This window comes from Lampris incognitus, chromosome 2, assembly GCF_029633865.1.
Source record: "Lampris incognitus isolate fLamInc1 chromosome 2, fLamInc1.hap2, whole genome shotgun sequence".
Lineage (NCBI taxonomy): Eukaryota > Metazoa > Chordata > Actinopteri > Lampriformes > Lampridae > Lampris > Lampris incognitus.
In genome coordinates, this window is record NC_079212.1 from 148,144,327 (window position 1) to 148,161,141 (window position 16,815).

The window sequence follows — 16,815 nt, forward strand, 5'->3', positions numbered from 1 at the left end:
ACTAATACACACTGACACCACACACACTAATACACACTGACACTACACACACTAATACACACTGACACCACACACACTAACACTGACACCACACACACTAATACACACTGACACCACACACACTAATACACACTGACACCACACACACTAATACACACTGACACTACACACACTAATACACACTGACACCACACACACTAATACACACTGACACCACACACACTAATACACACTGACACTACACACACTAATACACACTGACACCACACACACTAATACACACTGACACCACACACACTATACACACTGACACTACACACACTAATACACACTGACACTACACACACTAATACACACTGACACTACACACACTAATACACACTGACACCACACACACTAATACACAATGACACCACACACACTAATACACACTGACACCACACACACTAATACACACTGACACCACACACACTAATACACACTGACACTACACACACTAATACACACTGACACCACACACACTAATACACACTGACACTACACACACTAATACACACTGACACTACACACACTAATACACACTGACACCACACACACTAATACACACTGACACTACACACACTAACACACTGACACCACACACACTAATACACACTGACACCACACACACTAATACACACTGACACCACACACACTAATACACACTGACACCACACACACTAATACACACTGACACCACACACACTAATACACACTGACACCACACACACTAATACACACTGACACCACACACACTAATACACACTGACACCACACACACTAATACACACTGACACCACACACACTAACACACTGACACCACACACACTAATACACACTGACACTACACACACTAATACACACTGACACCACACACACTAATACACACTGACACCACACACACTAATACACACTGACACCACACACACTAATACACACTGACACCACACACACTAATACACACTGACACCACACACACTAATACACACTGACACCACACACACTAATACACACTGACACCACACACACTAACACACTGACACCACACACACTAATACACACTGACACTACACACACTAATACACACTGACACCACACACACTAATACACACTGACACCACACACACTAATACACACTGACACTACACACACTAATACACACTGACACCACACACACTAATACACACTGACACCACACACACTAATACACACTGACACCACACACACTAATACACACTGACACCACACACACTAATACACACTGACACCACACACACTAATACACACTGACACTACACACACTAATACACACTGACACCACACACACTAATACACACTGACACCACACACACTAATACACACTGACACTACACACACTAATACACACTGACACCACACACACTAATACACACTGACACCACACACACTAATACACACTGACACCACACACACTAATACACACTGACACCACACACACTAATACACACTGACACCACACACACTAATACACACTGACACTACACACACTAATACACACTGACACCACACACACTAATACACACTGACACTACACACACTAATACACACTGACACTACACACACTAATACACACTGACACCACACACACTAATACACACTGACACCACACACACTAATACACACTGACACCACACACACTAATACACACTGACACCACACACACTAATACACACTGACACCACACACACTAATACACACTGACACCACACACACTAATACACACTGACACTACACACACTAATACACACTGACACCACACACACTAATACACACTGACACTACACACACTAATACACACTGACACCACACACACTAATACACACTGACACTACACACACTAATACACACTGACACTACACACACTAATACACACTGACACCACACACACTAATACACACTGACACTACACACACTAATACACACTGACACCACACACACTAATACACACTGACACTACACACACTAATACACACTGACACTACACACACTAATACACACTGACACCACACACACTAATACACACTGACACCACACACACTAATACACACTGACACCACACACACTAATACACACTGACACCACACACACTAATACACACTGACACCACACACACTAATACACACTGACACCACACACACTAATACACACTGACACCACACACACTAATACACACTGACACCACACACACTAATACACACTGACACTACACACACTAATACACACTGACACCACACACACTAATACACACTGACACTACACACACTAATACACACTGACACCACACACACTAATACACACTGACACTACACACACTAATACACACTGACACTACACACACTAATACACACTGACACCACACACACTAATACACACTGACACCACACACACTAATACACACTGACACCACACACACTAATACACACTGACACCACACACACTAATACACACTGACACCACACACACTAATACACACTGACACCACACACACTAATACACACTGACACCACACACACTAATACACACTGACACCACACACACTAATACACACTGACACCACACACACTAATACACACTGACACCACACACACTAATACACACTGACACCACACACACTAATACACACTGACACCACACACACTAATACACACTGACACCACACACTAATACACACTGACACCACACACACTAATACACACTGACACCACACACACTAATACACACTGACACCACACACACTAATACACACTGACACTACACACACTAATACACACTGACACTACACACACTAATACACACTGACACCACACACTAATACACACTGACACCACACACACTAATACACACTGACACCACACACACTAATACACACTGACACTACACACACTAATACACACTGACACCACACACACTAATACACACTGACACTACACACACTAATACACACTGACACTACACACACTAATACACACTGACACCACACACACTAATACACACTGACACTACACACACTAACACACTGACACCACACACACTAATACACACTGACACCACACACACTAATACACACTGACACCACACACACTAATACACACTGACACTACACACACTAATACACACTGACACCACACACACTAATACACACTGACACCACACACACTAATACACACTGACACTACACACACTAATACACACTGACACCACACACACTAATACACACTGACACCACACACACTAATACACACTGACACCACACACACTAATACACACTGACACCACACACACTAATACACACTGACACCACACACACTAATACACACTGACACTACACACACTAATACACACTGACACCACACACACTAATACACACTGACACCACACACACTAATACACACTGACACTACACACACTAATACACACTGACACCACACACACTAATACACACTGACACCACACACACTAATACACACTGACACCACACACACTAATACACACTGACACCACACACACTAATACACACTGACACCACACACACTAATACACACTGACACTACACACACTAATACACACTGACACCACACACACTAATACACACTGACACTACACACACTAATACACACTGACACTACACACACTAATACACACTGACACCACACACACTAATACACACTGACACTACACACACTAATACACACTGACACCACACACACTAATACACACTGACACCACACACACTAATACACACTGACACCACACACACTAATACACACTGACACCACACACACTAATACACACTGACACCACACACACTAATACACACTGACACCACACACACTAATACACACTGACACCACACACACTAATACACACTGACACCACACACACTAATACACACTGACACTACACACACTAATACACACTGACACCACACACACTAATACACACTGACACCACACACACTAATACACACTGACGCCACACAAACGTGCGCGTGCGCGCACGTTTGTTGTTGCGAGGTTTCCTCTGCTGGTGTCGTCATGCAGGGGGCGGAGTCGCACATGTTGCAATACCGTCCTGCTCGATCATCAGCACAGCCCCCACCCCCACCCCCACCCCCACCACCACCACCACCACCACACACAGACTCACACACACGCGCGTATTTATGTGCCGGGCTGCCGTCAGAGGACCAGATATGAACGGCTGGACGGAAGCGACTCGGTCTGTTCTGGTTCTGTGACGGCCAGTCCGAGCTGATCTGAACCGGGTTTGTTCGTGTTTGAATCGGCGGATCATTTCTGAACCAGCGGTCTCACTCGAACCGGACTTCAACCAGCGTTACACTTTGCAGAGTGGACTGCCTCGGGACGGGATTACAATCCAGAACTTTCTCCAGAACCAACAGACTGACGAAACCGGTTTAAACCGCCACTGACGCTCATATCTGGGTTTAAAGTCGCTCAACATTGTTCTCGGTTCTGCTGAAGTCCCGTCGACGGCTGGACTCGCACCACAGCACAGGGAGCCGACAGAGACCCGTCCAGTTCAGCAGTACGTCCAGATCCATTCGCCTCTTCCCTCCGGAGAACCACCGGGTTTGTTTTCTCCATCCTCAGGAAGTGATCTTGGACTTCTGGTCTCTTGGACCTGGTTTCGAGGAAGGCGAGCGGATTCCCCCGAGCAGGAAGCAAAGCGGCGGGTTTGTTCTGGCAGCAGACTTTATTCCGGATTAACCCGCCAGGAGCAGGTCGTGGTTCTGCTCTTTGACTCAAACAAGGTAAGAAAGTCCTCAGCACACCGAGCTCCACCTGCTGAGAGCTGCGCCGAGCTGCCTCCACCTTCAGAAGCTCTCTGGTTCTGTGCTCCTTCTGCTCCAGACCGGACCGGATCACAGATCCGATCAGCCTGACTAACTTGTTGGGGCTGATGGTGAGGTGTCTTTATGGTTCCTAACCTGGCGGCGTGGACGCTGCAGCGATCAGGAGAAAAGCCGTGAGACGGAGGTGGAGCACCTGGCGTCAGGTGGAGGCTTTCAGGCCTCGGTGCGGAGGTGGAGTAAGGTGATGTTTTAAACCAGAAGTGAGTCGCGGGTGGGGAAACACGGCACGCTTGTTTGCAGATTTCCAAACTTGGTGCGTTCGTGTGCGGATGACGTCACAGCCAGGCCGCCTTGACTCACGGGGCCGTTTCGCCGCAACAAAAGTGGAGTTGCGCAACAGTTGGTTTGCAAGCCGAGCGGAGCTGCACGGCGGAGTTCATGATCCGACCGAGGCTGTAGTGAGCAGCGGAAGTGGTTCACACGGCCCAGAACAGCGGTCCCGACGGGCCCGCAGACACGGCGGCCCCGGTTCGGCTGGAGAATTTAACCTGTGCGTCAACTGTTGTTGCGTAATGATGCAACGACGTGAAAGATAAACATCAAAGCCCCCACGTGCTTACAGGGCGTTTCGTCATCACGCCTATGGAAGCCTTGACATATGTGATAGGAAGCTGATCAGGTTTCTGATCGATCCCCGCTGGAGGTCGGCACGCGGGAGCTCCTCGTCCCTCGCTTTACTGTGGAGAGGAGGTGCTGCGCCTAGAGGTGAGCTGGGGAAGACCAGGCCTGCGGACCCGAACGTCTCCCGTCCTTAATCAGCTCGACCCTCACCGGCCTCGTTTCACTGTAGTCCCGTGCGTCATGCGTGGAGTCAGTCAGTGTGTTTACATGCACGGTGAAGGGCAGCTACGGTTACACAACCGGACTACTGTCGCTGTCCCAGTGCACAAGAACCGGGGCAGATCCATGTATTGACGGAAGTATGTCCGACCCCGGTGCGGTAGGTGGCGCTATGCCCCCTTTCAGCTGTTGGGTGAAAGACCGCCGCGGGAACTACGGATCATGCGCAGAACGCCTAGGCCAGTTCGGGGCCGGTTGAGGCGCAGACGCACCAGAGTAAATCCACCCCCACCCGCCTGCATCCTCTAGGTGTGTCAGTCCCACTTCCAGAAATTGGATTTAGTCCAGTTTCAGTGGGACTAACACGTTTACATGTGTTTTAAAAGTCCAGTTTCAGTGGGACTAACACGTGTACATGTGTTTTAAAAGTCCAGTTTCAGTGGGACTGACACGTTTACATGTGTTTTAAAAGTCCAGTTTCATCGGGACTAACACGTGTACATGTGTTTTAAAAGTCCAGTTTCAGTGGGACTAACACGTTTACATGTGTTTTAAAAGTCCAGTTTCAGTGGGACTAACACGTTTACATGTATTTTAAAAGTCCAGTTTCATCGGGACCGACACGTTTACATGTGTTTTAAAAGTCCAGGTTGAGTGGGACTAACACGTGTACATATGTTTTAAAAGTCCAGTTTCAGTCGGACTAACGAGTTTACATGTGTTTTTAAAGTCCAGTTTCAGTGGGACTAACACGCTTACATGTGTTTTAAAAGTCCAGTTTCAGTGGGACTAACACGTTTACATGTATTTTAAAAGTCCCGTTTCGGTGGGACTAACACTTTTACATGTATTTTAAAAGTCCAGTTTCGGTGGGACTAACACGTTTACATGTATTTTAAAAGTCCAGTTTCGGTGGGACTAACACATTTATATGTGTTTTAAAAGTCCAGTTTCAGTCGGACCGACACGTTTACATGTATTTTAAAAGTCCAGTTTCGGTGGGACTAACACATTTATATGTGGTTTAAAAGTCCAGTTTCAGTGGGACCGACGCGTTTACATGTATTTTAAAAGTCAAGTTTCAGTGGGACTAACACGGTTACATGTGTTTTAAAAGTCCAGTTTCAGTGGGACTAACACGTTTACATGTATTTTAAAAGTCCAGTTTCGGTGGGACTAACACGTTTACATGTATTTTAAAAGTCCCGTTTCGGTGGGACTAACACATTTATATGTGTTTTAAAAGTCCAGTTTCAGTGGGACCGACGCGTTTACATGTATTTTAAAAGTCCAGTTTCAGTGGGACTAACACGGTTACATGTATTTTAAAAGTCCCGTTTCGGTGGGACTAACACGTTTACATGTATTTTAAAAGTCCAGTTTCGGTGGGACTAACACGTTTACATGTATTTTAAAAGTCCAGTTTCGGTGGGACTAACACATTTACATGTGTTTTAAAAGTCCAGTTTCAGTCGGACCGACGCGTTTACATGTATTTTAAAAGTCCCGTTTCGGTGGGGCTAACACATTTATGTGTTTTAAAAGTCCAGTTTCAGTCGGACCGACACGTTTACATGTATTTTAAAAGTCCAGTTTCGGTAGGACTAACACATTTATATGTGTTTTAAAAGTCCAGTTTCAGTGGGACCGACGCGTTTACATGTATTTTAAAAGTCCAGTTTCGGTGGGACTAACACGTTTACATGTATTTTAAAAGTCCAGTTTCGGTGGACTAACACATTTACATGTGTTTTAAAAGTCCAGTTTCAGTCGGACCGACGCGTTTACATGTATTTTAAAAGTCCCGTTTCGGTGGGGCTAACACATTTATGTGTTTTAAAAGTCCAGTTTCAGTCGGACCGACACGTTTACATGTATTTTAAAAGTCCAGTTTCGGTGGGACTAACACATTTATATGTGTTTTAAAAGTCCAGTTTCAGTGGGACCGACGCGTTTACATGTATTTTAAAAGTCCAGTTTCAGCGGGACTAACACGTTTACATTTGTTTTAAAAAGTCCAGTTTCAGTGGGGCCGACGCGTTTACATGTATTTTAAAAGTCCAGTTTCAGTCGGACTAACACGGTTACATGTGTTTTAAAAGTCCAGTTTTAGTCGGACTAACGCGTTTACATGTGTTTTAAAAGTCCAGTTTTAGTCGGACTAACACAATAAATCCACTTTTTCTGACATCATGTAAACGTCGGTGTTGGGGTTAAGGTCATTAGGTGTGCTTGGTATTAAAGATGGCTTTAGATCTGTGAGTCCAGCAGGGGCAGGACCTGTTGGTGTAGACCAGCTTTTTCAGAGCATGATGGAACTGGTTTGGGATTACGCCAGCTAAAGGCCTGCTCACCGTGGCCATTTGACCAGAGGAGCAGAAGTCGCTGGCAGGGAAAGGAGATGAATAACATTTTATCAAACAATAAACCTACATTGGATGTCCTGCCCCCCTCCCTGTAATGACGTGGTTGAAAATATATTGCTGAGTAATAACTGCCTTTCACAAAGGATCTTCATTATCAGCGTGATGATGTCATCTGTCTCCTCCCCTCCCAGATGATTGTAGGTGTGGCAGCCAGCTCGCATAAGTGTCTGAAAAGGCTATTGGACGAGCCCCAGGACCACCTGCTAAAATGTAAACGAGCCCATCTAAGTCTTCCCCCAGCAGCCGCTGGCATATCACCCTGCCTCAGACCCAGAAGTCCTGCCCCTCCGGAAACCCAGAACCAATCACTGTCGAACATCGGACCCTACCTACTGTTTGAACCCTGCGAGGGGGTGGAGGAGAGTTACCGGGCTGTTCTCAGACACACACAGCAGCAGTTTACATGCAAGGTAACACACACACACACACACAAACACACAGACACACACACACAGACGCTGGAACGTTTCTAAACATTGAGTATAACTGTTAACAGGCAACTATAATCAGCACTCTCCCTGTTGTCGTGATTAATAGGTGCTGCCTTTCCGTGGTTACCAGGAGCGGCTGGCCCCTTACGCCCGGCTGGGTCACCATGACAACATTTGTGGCCTGTCTGACGTGGCCGTTGGCGAGGACAGGGTGTATGCATTCCTGCCTGCTCAGCATGGTGACATGCATGCGTATGTGCGCAGGCAGAAGCGTCTGTGTGAGGAGGAAGCTCGCCGGCTGTTTGTGCAGATGGTGTCAGCGTTGGAACACTGTCACCAACATGGAGTCATCCTGACTGACCTGAAACTACGCAAGTTTGTCTTCACCGACACATCCAGGTCAGCCTGCAGTATTACCATAGTACTACTACCAATACTACCACTACAATAACTACTATGTACACACATATACATATATATGAAATCTCCCCCTCACCCTTTTTCGGGTGGTGTGTGTCTTCCTCAAGCTCGGTTCCTCTACCACAGGCCTGGGAACTTGAGGGTTCTGCGCAGTATCTTAGCTGTTCCTAGGACTGCAGACCTCAGATGTTGTTCCTGGAATCTAAGACTAACCCCCTCCTTGGGATGTACCGTTGACACAGATAGAAGACGTAGCTGATATCGAGAAATCCTACCAGTGGCTAGCAAGGCTGAACTGAAGGACAGCAGAGAGGTTCTGATCATAGCAGCACAAGAACAGACACTCAAGACCAGTTCAGTTGAGGCAGGGGTCTACCACACCAGACAAGACCCAAGATGTAGGCTGTGCAAAGACGCCCTGAGACAGTCCAGTACATAGAAGCAGGGTGTAAAATGCTAGCTGGGAAAGCGTACACTGAACATGATAACCAAGTGGCTGGGATAGTATACAGGAACATCTCTACTGAATACAGACTGGAAGCAGCCCCCAAGTCCAAATGGGAGACACCACCTAAGGTGGTTGAGAATGGCAGAGCTAAGATCCTGTGGGACTTCAAGTTCCAGACTGACAAGCAGGTGCTGGCTAACCAACCAGACATCGTGGTGGTCGACAAGGAACAGAAGACAGCAGTAGTGAATGATGTAGCAATCCTGAGCCGTGGCAACATCAGGAAGAAAGAGCATGAGAAGCTAGAGAAGTACCAAGGGCTGAGGGAAGAACTAGATCAGATGTGGAAGGTGAAATCCACAGTAGTCCCAGTGGTAACAGGAGCACTGGGACTGTGACCCCCAAACTGGGAGAGTGGCTACAGCAGATTCCAGGAACAACATCTGAGGTCTCGGTCCAGAAGATAGTGGTCCTAGGAACAGCCAAGGTACTGCACAGAACCCTCAAACTTCCAGGCCTCTGGTAGAGGACCCGAGCTTCAGGAAGACACACACCACCTGAAAAAGGGTGGTGTTTTATATATATATATATATATATATAGAGAGAGAGAGAGAGAGAGAGAGAGAGAGAGAGAGAGAGAGAGAGAGAGAGAGAGGCACGTGTGTGTGTGTGTGTGCATAAGACACATGGACATTAGACATTAGTGTCATGGAATCGCTCTGAGTTTGAGGCTTTTATACTCTGAGGAGTTTTCTCAACCGTCCTTTGAGAAGTTCTGCTGTTATCTTGTGGTACTTAGTATGTTAGTGTGAGAAAGTTAGAAGTACTGACAGTAGTTAGTGTCCCATATGAGGAAAAAGAGAATAGCTCTATAAACAGTCCCTGTACTGGCTGAGGACAGAGACTTCCAGTCAGAGCTGATGGACATGAAAGTTGGGGGCGTAACTCACAAGTTTCATCTTGACACAACCTTATATCGGGTCTTTGGACGACGATGCAATATTTGCTGATATCACAAATTCTGCCATGGTACGATTTCCATTCAGTTCAATTCCAGGGCCTGTGATCGATATGAGACGATGTCATGTGCCCATTTAACACAGTCAGTTCCATGTGTCTCAACTGACAAAAAGCAAGGAAGATATGATTTGACATTTTGTTACTGAGCTCTTCCAGACACGTCAATGAAGCACTGTATTCATTCTTTAATAAGAAGCTGAACTGCAGTTCACAGGTAGCTTGCTTAATTACGGCTGGTTAGATATTAGCAGACAGGCGTCATGTCAGCTCGTTTTCCAAAACGACTGAAGTCATGTGATCAGGACACAACCAGAATCCTTTGAGCAGCATGAAGAGGTGAAGGTCTACCAGCATTCCCAGTTCAAGAAAACAAAATGTTAAATTAGATTATGAGACATCACATAACGAGAGGACATGAACTTGAACGTAGTCTTCCCGTTGTCCCATTGCAGCTCCCAGTGCTCAGAGGCGGTAGACTGGTTAGGCTCGTGAGCTCCCAGTGACCAGCAGCAAAATCTGATAAGTGTTTGTTTCCTCTCCAGGACTCGGCTCAGCCTGCAGGGTCTTGACGATGCAGTTCTGCTCCACGATGTCAATGATGACGCTTTGATGGACAGGCATGGTTGTCCCGCCTACGTGGGCCCAGAACTCCTGAGCAATGAGAAAACTTGCTACTCAGGCCGAGCGGCCGACATCTGGAGTCTAGGTGTGTCTCTGTACACCATGCTGATTGGACGGTATCCATTCCAGGACACACAGCCTGCAGTGCTGTTCGCCAAGATCCGGCGGGGGACTTTCAGCCTCCCTGACTGGCTGTCTCCACAGGCCAGGTGTCTGATTGGCTGCATGCTGAGGAAGTCGCCTGCTGAGAGACTGAAGGCTTCTGAAGTCCTGATGCACCCGTGGCTGACCGAGCCCTGCTCGCCTCCCCCCAACCCATCAAACAACACACACACACCTCTAAGCTTTAGACATCACCATGACGACCAGGTGGTGCCCACATTCACTGGCAAATCCTAAAACACACACACACACACACACACACACACACACACACACACACACACACACACACACACACACACACACACACAGGTGATCCTGACTACTTGAGCCTCACTTACCTTCCTCCCCTCTCCTCTCCATGTTTACACTTCCTGGTTTGTTTTGACTCAGACTGGCCAATCAGGAGCGAACCTACAGAATGCCTTATTCATAATGAATGTTGAGGACCTCTGATGGAATGAATGCACGTGTTGTACTTTATCTCAAGTGTGGTAACAAACACCCTGACAACAGTAAGACACGGCGCCATGACAACTACCTCCGAGACCTCGTCCACCTACCAGTGTATCCTCCTCTCAAAAGCAAATGAATGAAATTATTAAATTATTCCTATATCATGTCAGTGTGTACTGTGGTACTATGTTAGTACTGTTAAAGGTACTGTTTTCTGTGTACCATGTGTATCAGTGTGTACTGTGGTACTATGTTTGTACTGTTAGAGGAACTGTTGTCTGTGTACCATGTGTATCAGTGTGTACTGTGGTACTATGTTTGTACTGTTAGAGGTACTGTTGTCGGTGTACCATGTGTATCAGTATGTACTGTGGTACTATGTTAGTCTGTTAGAGGTACTGTTGACGGTGAACCATGTGTATCAGTATGTACTGTGGTACTATGTTAGTCTGTTAGAGGTACTGTTGTCGGTGTACCATGTGTATCATTATGTACTGTGGTACTATGTTAGTCTGTTAGAGGTACTGTTGACGGTGAACCATGTGTATCAGTGTGTACTGTGGTACAATGTTAGTACTGTTATGTTGTGTTCCCACCAAACGCGAAGCGTTACTCGCGTGAGTTTGGCCGCAGGATCGAGTACGCGATATCAGCTTGTCCTCCATTTTCTGACTCAACAGGATGCCAGGACGTCAGTGACGTCATGAGAATCTCAACGCTGATAGGCTTTCGCGACACAGCGTCAGGCGAATTTCTCGCTCAAGTTGAATATTTTCAACGCCCGCGAATCGGTCTTTCGGACTTGGGCCGTTTCCAGGGGCAACACGACGCCGGGCGCCATCTTCCAAGGATCAGAAGCATTATTTACGAATTAGCTAGCACTTTAGCCATTGGCTTAGCCATATATTAGCATTACATTTGCTTTTACCCTTACCTCGCTGAGATGCTTAAAGAAAGATACAAAGAAACAGTGACATACAGGGACAAATTATGTCCCGATACCAAACGTCGTTATTTGACAAAATTGAATGCCCTAAATAACGTTGATCCCTACGAGCTGCCAACGAAAGAATGGAGTCACGACCCAGACAAGCTTCCTCCACTAACTTACATTACCTCGTCTATGGTATTAGTGCTTACACAATGGGCCAGTTTAAATTACATGACATTACATGACATTACAGTCATTTAGCCGACACTTTTATCCAAAGCGACTTACAATAAGTGCATAATTTAACTTAGGAGATAGGAGAACTACTAGTCATCAGAGGTCATAAGTGCATCTAAACAAGCATCTAAGAGCAAAACCAGTGCTAAAGTAAAAGTGAAAGAAAGAGTTTTTTTTTTAAATGAGTGAATACAATAAGTGGTAAGAACAAGTAACAGGGTAGTAGTTCTTAAAGAGGTGAGTTTTCAACCTGCGCTGAAAGATGGGCAGCGACTCCACTGTCCTGACATCAGTGGGGAGTTCATTCCACCACTGTGGGGCCAGGACAGAACAGAGCCGGGACCGGGTCGATCGGCAGCAGGGGCCTCTGAGCGACGGGGCAACCAGGCGTCCCGAGACAGCAGAGTGAAGTGGTCGGGCGGAGGTGTAGGGCTTGACCATGGCCTGGAGATAGGAAGGAGCTGTTCCTTTCACTGCCCTGTAGGCCAGCACCAGAGTCTTAAACTGGATGCGAGCAGCTACTGGGAGCCAGTGTAGGGACATGAGAAGGGGAGTTATGTGGGAGAACTTAGGGAGGTTGAACACCAGACGAGCTGCAGCTTTCTGAACAAGCTCCAGAGGTCTGATGGCCGACGCCGGGGCGCCAGCAAGGAGGGAGTTGCCGTAGTCCAGCCGGGAGATGACCAGAGCCTGGATGAGCACCTGTGCCATCTCGTCGGTGAGGAATGGGAGAATCCTCCTGATGTTATAGAGGAGAAATCTGCAGGAGCGAGCAACTGATGCAACATTTGCAGCAAACGACAGTTGGTCGTCCAGGATAACACCCAGATTCCTCACAGTCCGAGTTTGCGTCACCACGGTGTTGTCATGGTGATGACCAGGTCTTGGTACGGGCGACCTTTTCCCAGGAGGAACATCAGCTCTGTCTTGTCCAGATAGAGCTTCAGGTGGTGTGTCGCCATCCACTCCGAGATGTCAGTCAAGCACGCAGCAATGTGTGTCTCTACTTGTGTGTCAGAGGGACGAAAGGACAAGATCAGCTGGGTGTCATCGGCATAGCAATGGTAAGAGAAGGTAATGGTAAATGGTTTAAATCCCTCGAAGCACACGGGCAATTTATGAATGGATGGGTTCAAGATCTCCACAGCTTCAAGCCAACAGGCTGTGACGAAACCGTGATCTTCGCAAAGGTAAGAGCTAGTAAGAAAGAAAGTTAGTAAGAAAAATCTGTGCTAACGGCTAACAACAATGACGAACGTTACTTGGAAGATGGCGGCTTTCACAAATAAACGCGTGTGACATCACGACCGAAAGAGCGATACGCGAATGACGCGAAATTCGCGTATTCGCGCCATTCGCGTAGCGTTATTCGCGCCATTCGCGCCGGGCGACGCGAATGACGCGGGAATTCGCGTCTATTCGCATCTTTGCATTGACTTTATATGTAATCTCATCGCGCGATTGGCGTGAACACATTAGAGGTACTGTTGTCTGTGTACCATGTGTATGTACTGTGGTACTATGTTAGTCTGTCAGAGGTACTGTTGTCTGTGTACCATGTGTATGTACTGTGGTACTATGTTAGTCTGTCAGAGGTACTGTTGTCTGTGTACCATGTGTATGTACTGTGGTACTATGTTAGTCTGTCAGAGGTACTGTTGTCTGTGTACCATGTGTATCAGTATGTACCGTGGTACTATGTTAGTCTGTCAGAGGTACTGTTGTCTGTGTACCATGTGTATGTACCGTGGTACTATGTACGTCTTTCAGAGGTACTGTTGTCTGTGTAGCATGTGTATCAGTATGTACCGTGGTACTATGTACGTCTGTCAGAGGTACTGTTGTCTGTGTACCATGTGTATCAGTATGTACTGTGGTACTATGTACGTCTGTCAGAGGTACTGTTGTCTGTGTACCATGTGTATGTACCGTGGTACTATGTACGTCTGTCAGAGGTACTGTTGTCTGTGTACCATGTGTATCAGTATGTACCGTGGTACTATGTACGTCTGTCAGAGGTACTGTTGTCTGTGTAGCATGTGTATGTACCGTGGTACTATGTACGTCTGTCAGAGGTACTGTTGTCTGTGTAGCATGTGTATGTACCGTGGTACTATGTACGTCTGTCAGAGGTACTGTTGTCTGTGTAGCATGTGTATGTACCGGGGTACTATGTACGTCTGTCAGAGGTACTGTTGTCTGTGTACCATGTGTATGTACCGTGGTACTATGTACGTCTGTCAGAGGTACTGTTGTCTGTGTAGCATGTGTACCATGTGTAGCATGTGTACCAGTAACTTGGTGAAAGCTGTTATGATCAAATGAGGAAAAGGAGAAGTGGTGTTTTCCAGTATCGGAGTTGAAACACCTTGAGTTGGAGATACCGGCCTAGAGGCTCTGCTTTCCCAGCAACAGACTGTGCGTTTGTGTGTGTTTTGTCCAGGGATGAATGAAGTTTTAGCAGGACTATCTCAGTAATGTGATTCAGATATCAGCTGCACCAAAGTCCGGTCGACTCAGAATGAACCACCAGTGAAGTACAGCTAGCTTCCGGTCTCAGAAAAGCTCTTGTGCTGGGTCCACGTCCACCACTTCATCATCTGACGTGCTGGACTGGACTGGAGACCAGGACAGCTGCTGTCAAGGGGTAGATGTGAGGTTTCCTGGTGGGGGAATGAGTTGTTTCTATACTGTGGCCAGCTTCAGAGATTAAAGATTAAAACCCACGCATACCTCTGGCTGGCTGGCTGGCGGAGGGATGCTCTTTTGTAAGATTAAAGTATTTTTACTGTTGCCAATAAAAAGACAAACACAGATGCTGTGAACACCGACTGTGGCTCTGGGTCCACCAAAGAAGGAGGGATCCTGAATCCGCCATGTCTTCACACACTGATCTTGGATCAGATGAGAACATACTCCACCTGCATAAATGGTGTGAATGCAACGAATGACGATGGAGGACAGAGAAGCAACAGACGTGTTGTTGGTGTTGCGGGAACAGAAAAGATTCAGAGATTATTATCCAACACTTCTACCTTGGGCGACGGTCACAGGACAATTAGAAACAAGTCCTGTCCTCAATCCGACGAGACGCGTCTCAAACTAAGACAACAAACATCTACAGACAATATACCTCAATGCCACAGACGTGCAGGGGCCAGGGGAGGCAGGGGAGGCTAGGGAGGCCAGGGGAGGCTAGGGGAGGCAGGGGAGGCCAGGGGAGGCAGGGGAAGCTAGGGAGGCCGGGGGAGGCAGGGGAGGCTAGGGAGGCCAGGGGAGGCAGGGGAGGCTAGGGAGGCCAGGGGAGGCCAGGGGAGGCTAGGGGAGGCAGGGGAGGCCAGGGGAGGCAGGGGAGGCTAGGGAGGCCAGGGGAGGCAGGGGAAGCTAGGGAGGCCAGGGGAGGCAGGGGAGGCTAGGGAGGCCAGGGGAGGCTAGGGAGGCCAGGGGAGGCAGGGGAGGCTAGGGAGGCCAGGGGAGGCTAGGGGAGGCAGGGGAGGCCAGGGGAGGCCAGGGGAGGCAGGGGAGGCTAGGGAGGCCAGGGGAGGCAGGGGAGGCTAGGGAGGCCAGGGGAGGCAGGGGAAGCTAGGGAGGCCAGGGGAGGCAGGGGAGGCTAGGGAGGCCAGGGGAAGCAGGGGAGGCTAGGGGAGGCCAGGGGAGGCAGGGGAGGCTAGGGAGGCCAGGGGAGGCTAGGGGAGGCAGGGGAGGCTAGGGAGGCCAGGGGAGGCAGGGGAGGCTAGGGGAGGCCAGGGGAGGCAGGGGAGGCTAGGGAGGCCAGGGGAGGCTAGGGAGGCCAGGGGAGGCAGGGGAGGCCAGGGGAGGCCAGGGGAGGCAGGGGAGGCTAGGGGAGGCCAGGGGAGGCAGTGCCTACCCTGTGATAATTGAATCATAATAACCATGCAACATACCAAAGTCTCACTCTAGTTACCAGC

At 47.9% G+C, this 16,815-nt stretch overlaps 1 protein-coding gene across 1 annotated transcript; it reads left to right on the top strand.

Annotated features, from left to right (window-relative positions):
* Nucleotides 1–4,219: 4,219 nt before the first annotated feature.
* On the top strand, nt 4,220–11,884 carry trib3 (tribbles pseudokinase 3). Its single transcript, XM_056273373.1, has 4 exons — nt 4,220–4,852; nt 8,292–8,570; nt 8,698–8,990; nt 11,022–11,884. The coding sequence occupies exons 2-4, from the start codon at nt 8,292–8,294 to the stop codon at nt 11,497–11,499; spliced, it is 1,050 nt and encodes a 349-aa protein (XP_056129348.1). The 5' UTR covers nt 4,220–4,852; the 3' UTR covers nt 11,500–11,884.
* Nucleotides 11,885–16,815: the final 4,931 nt, after the last annotated feature.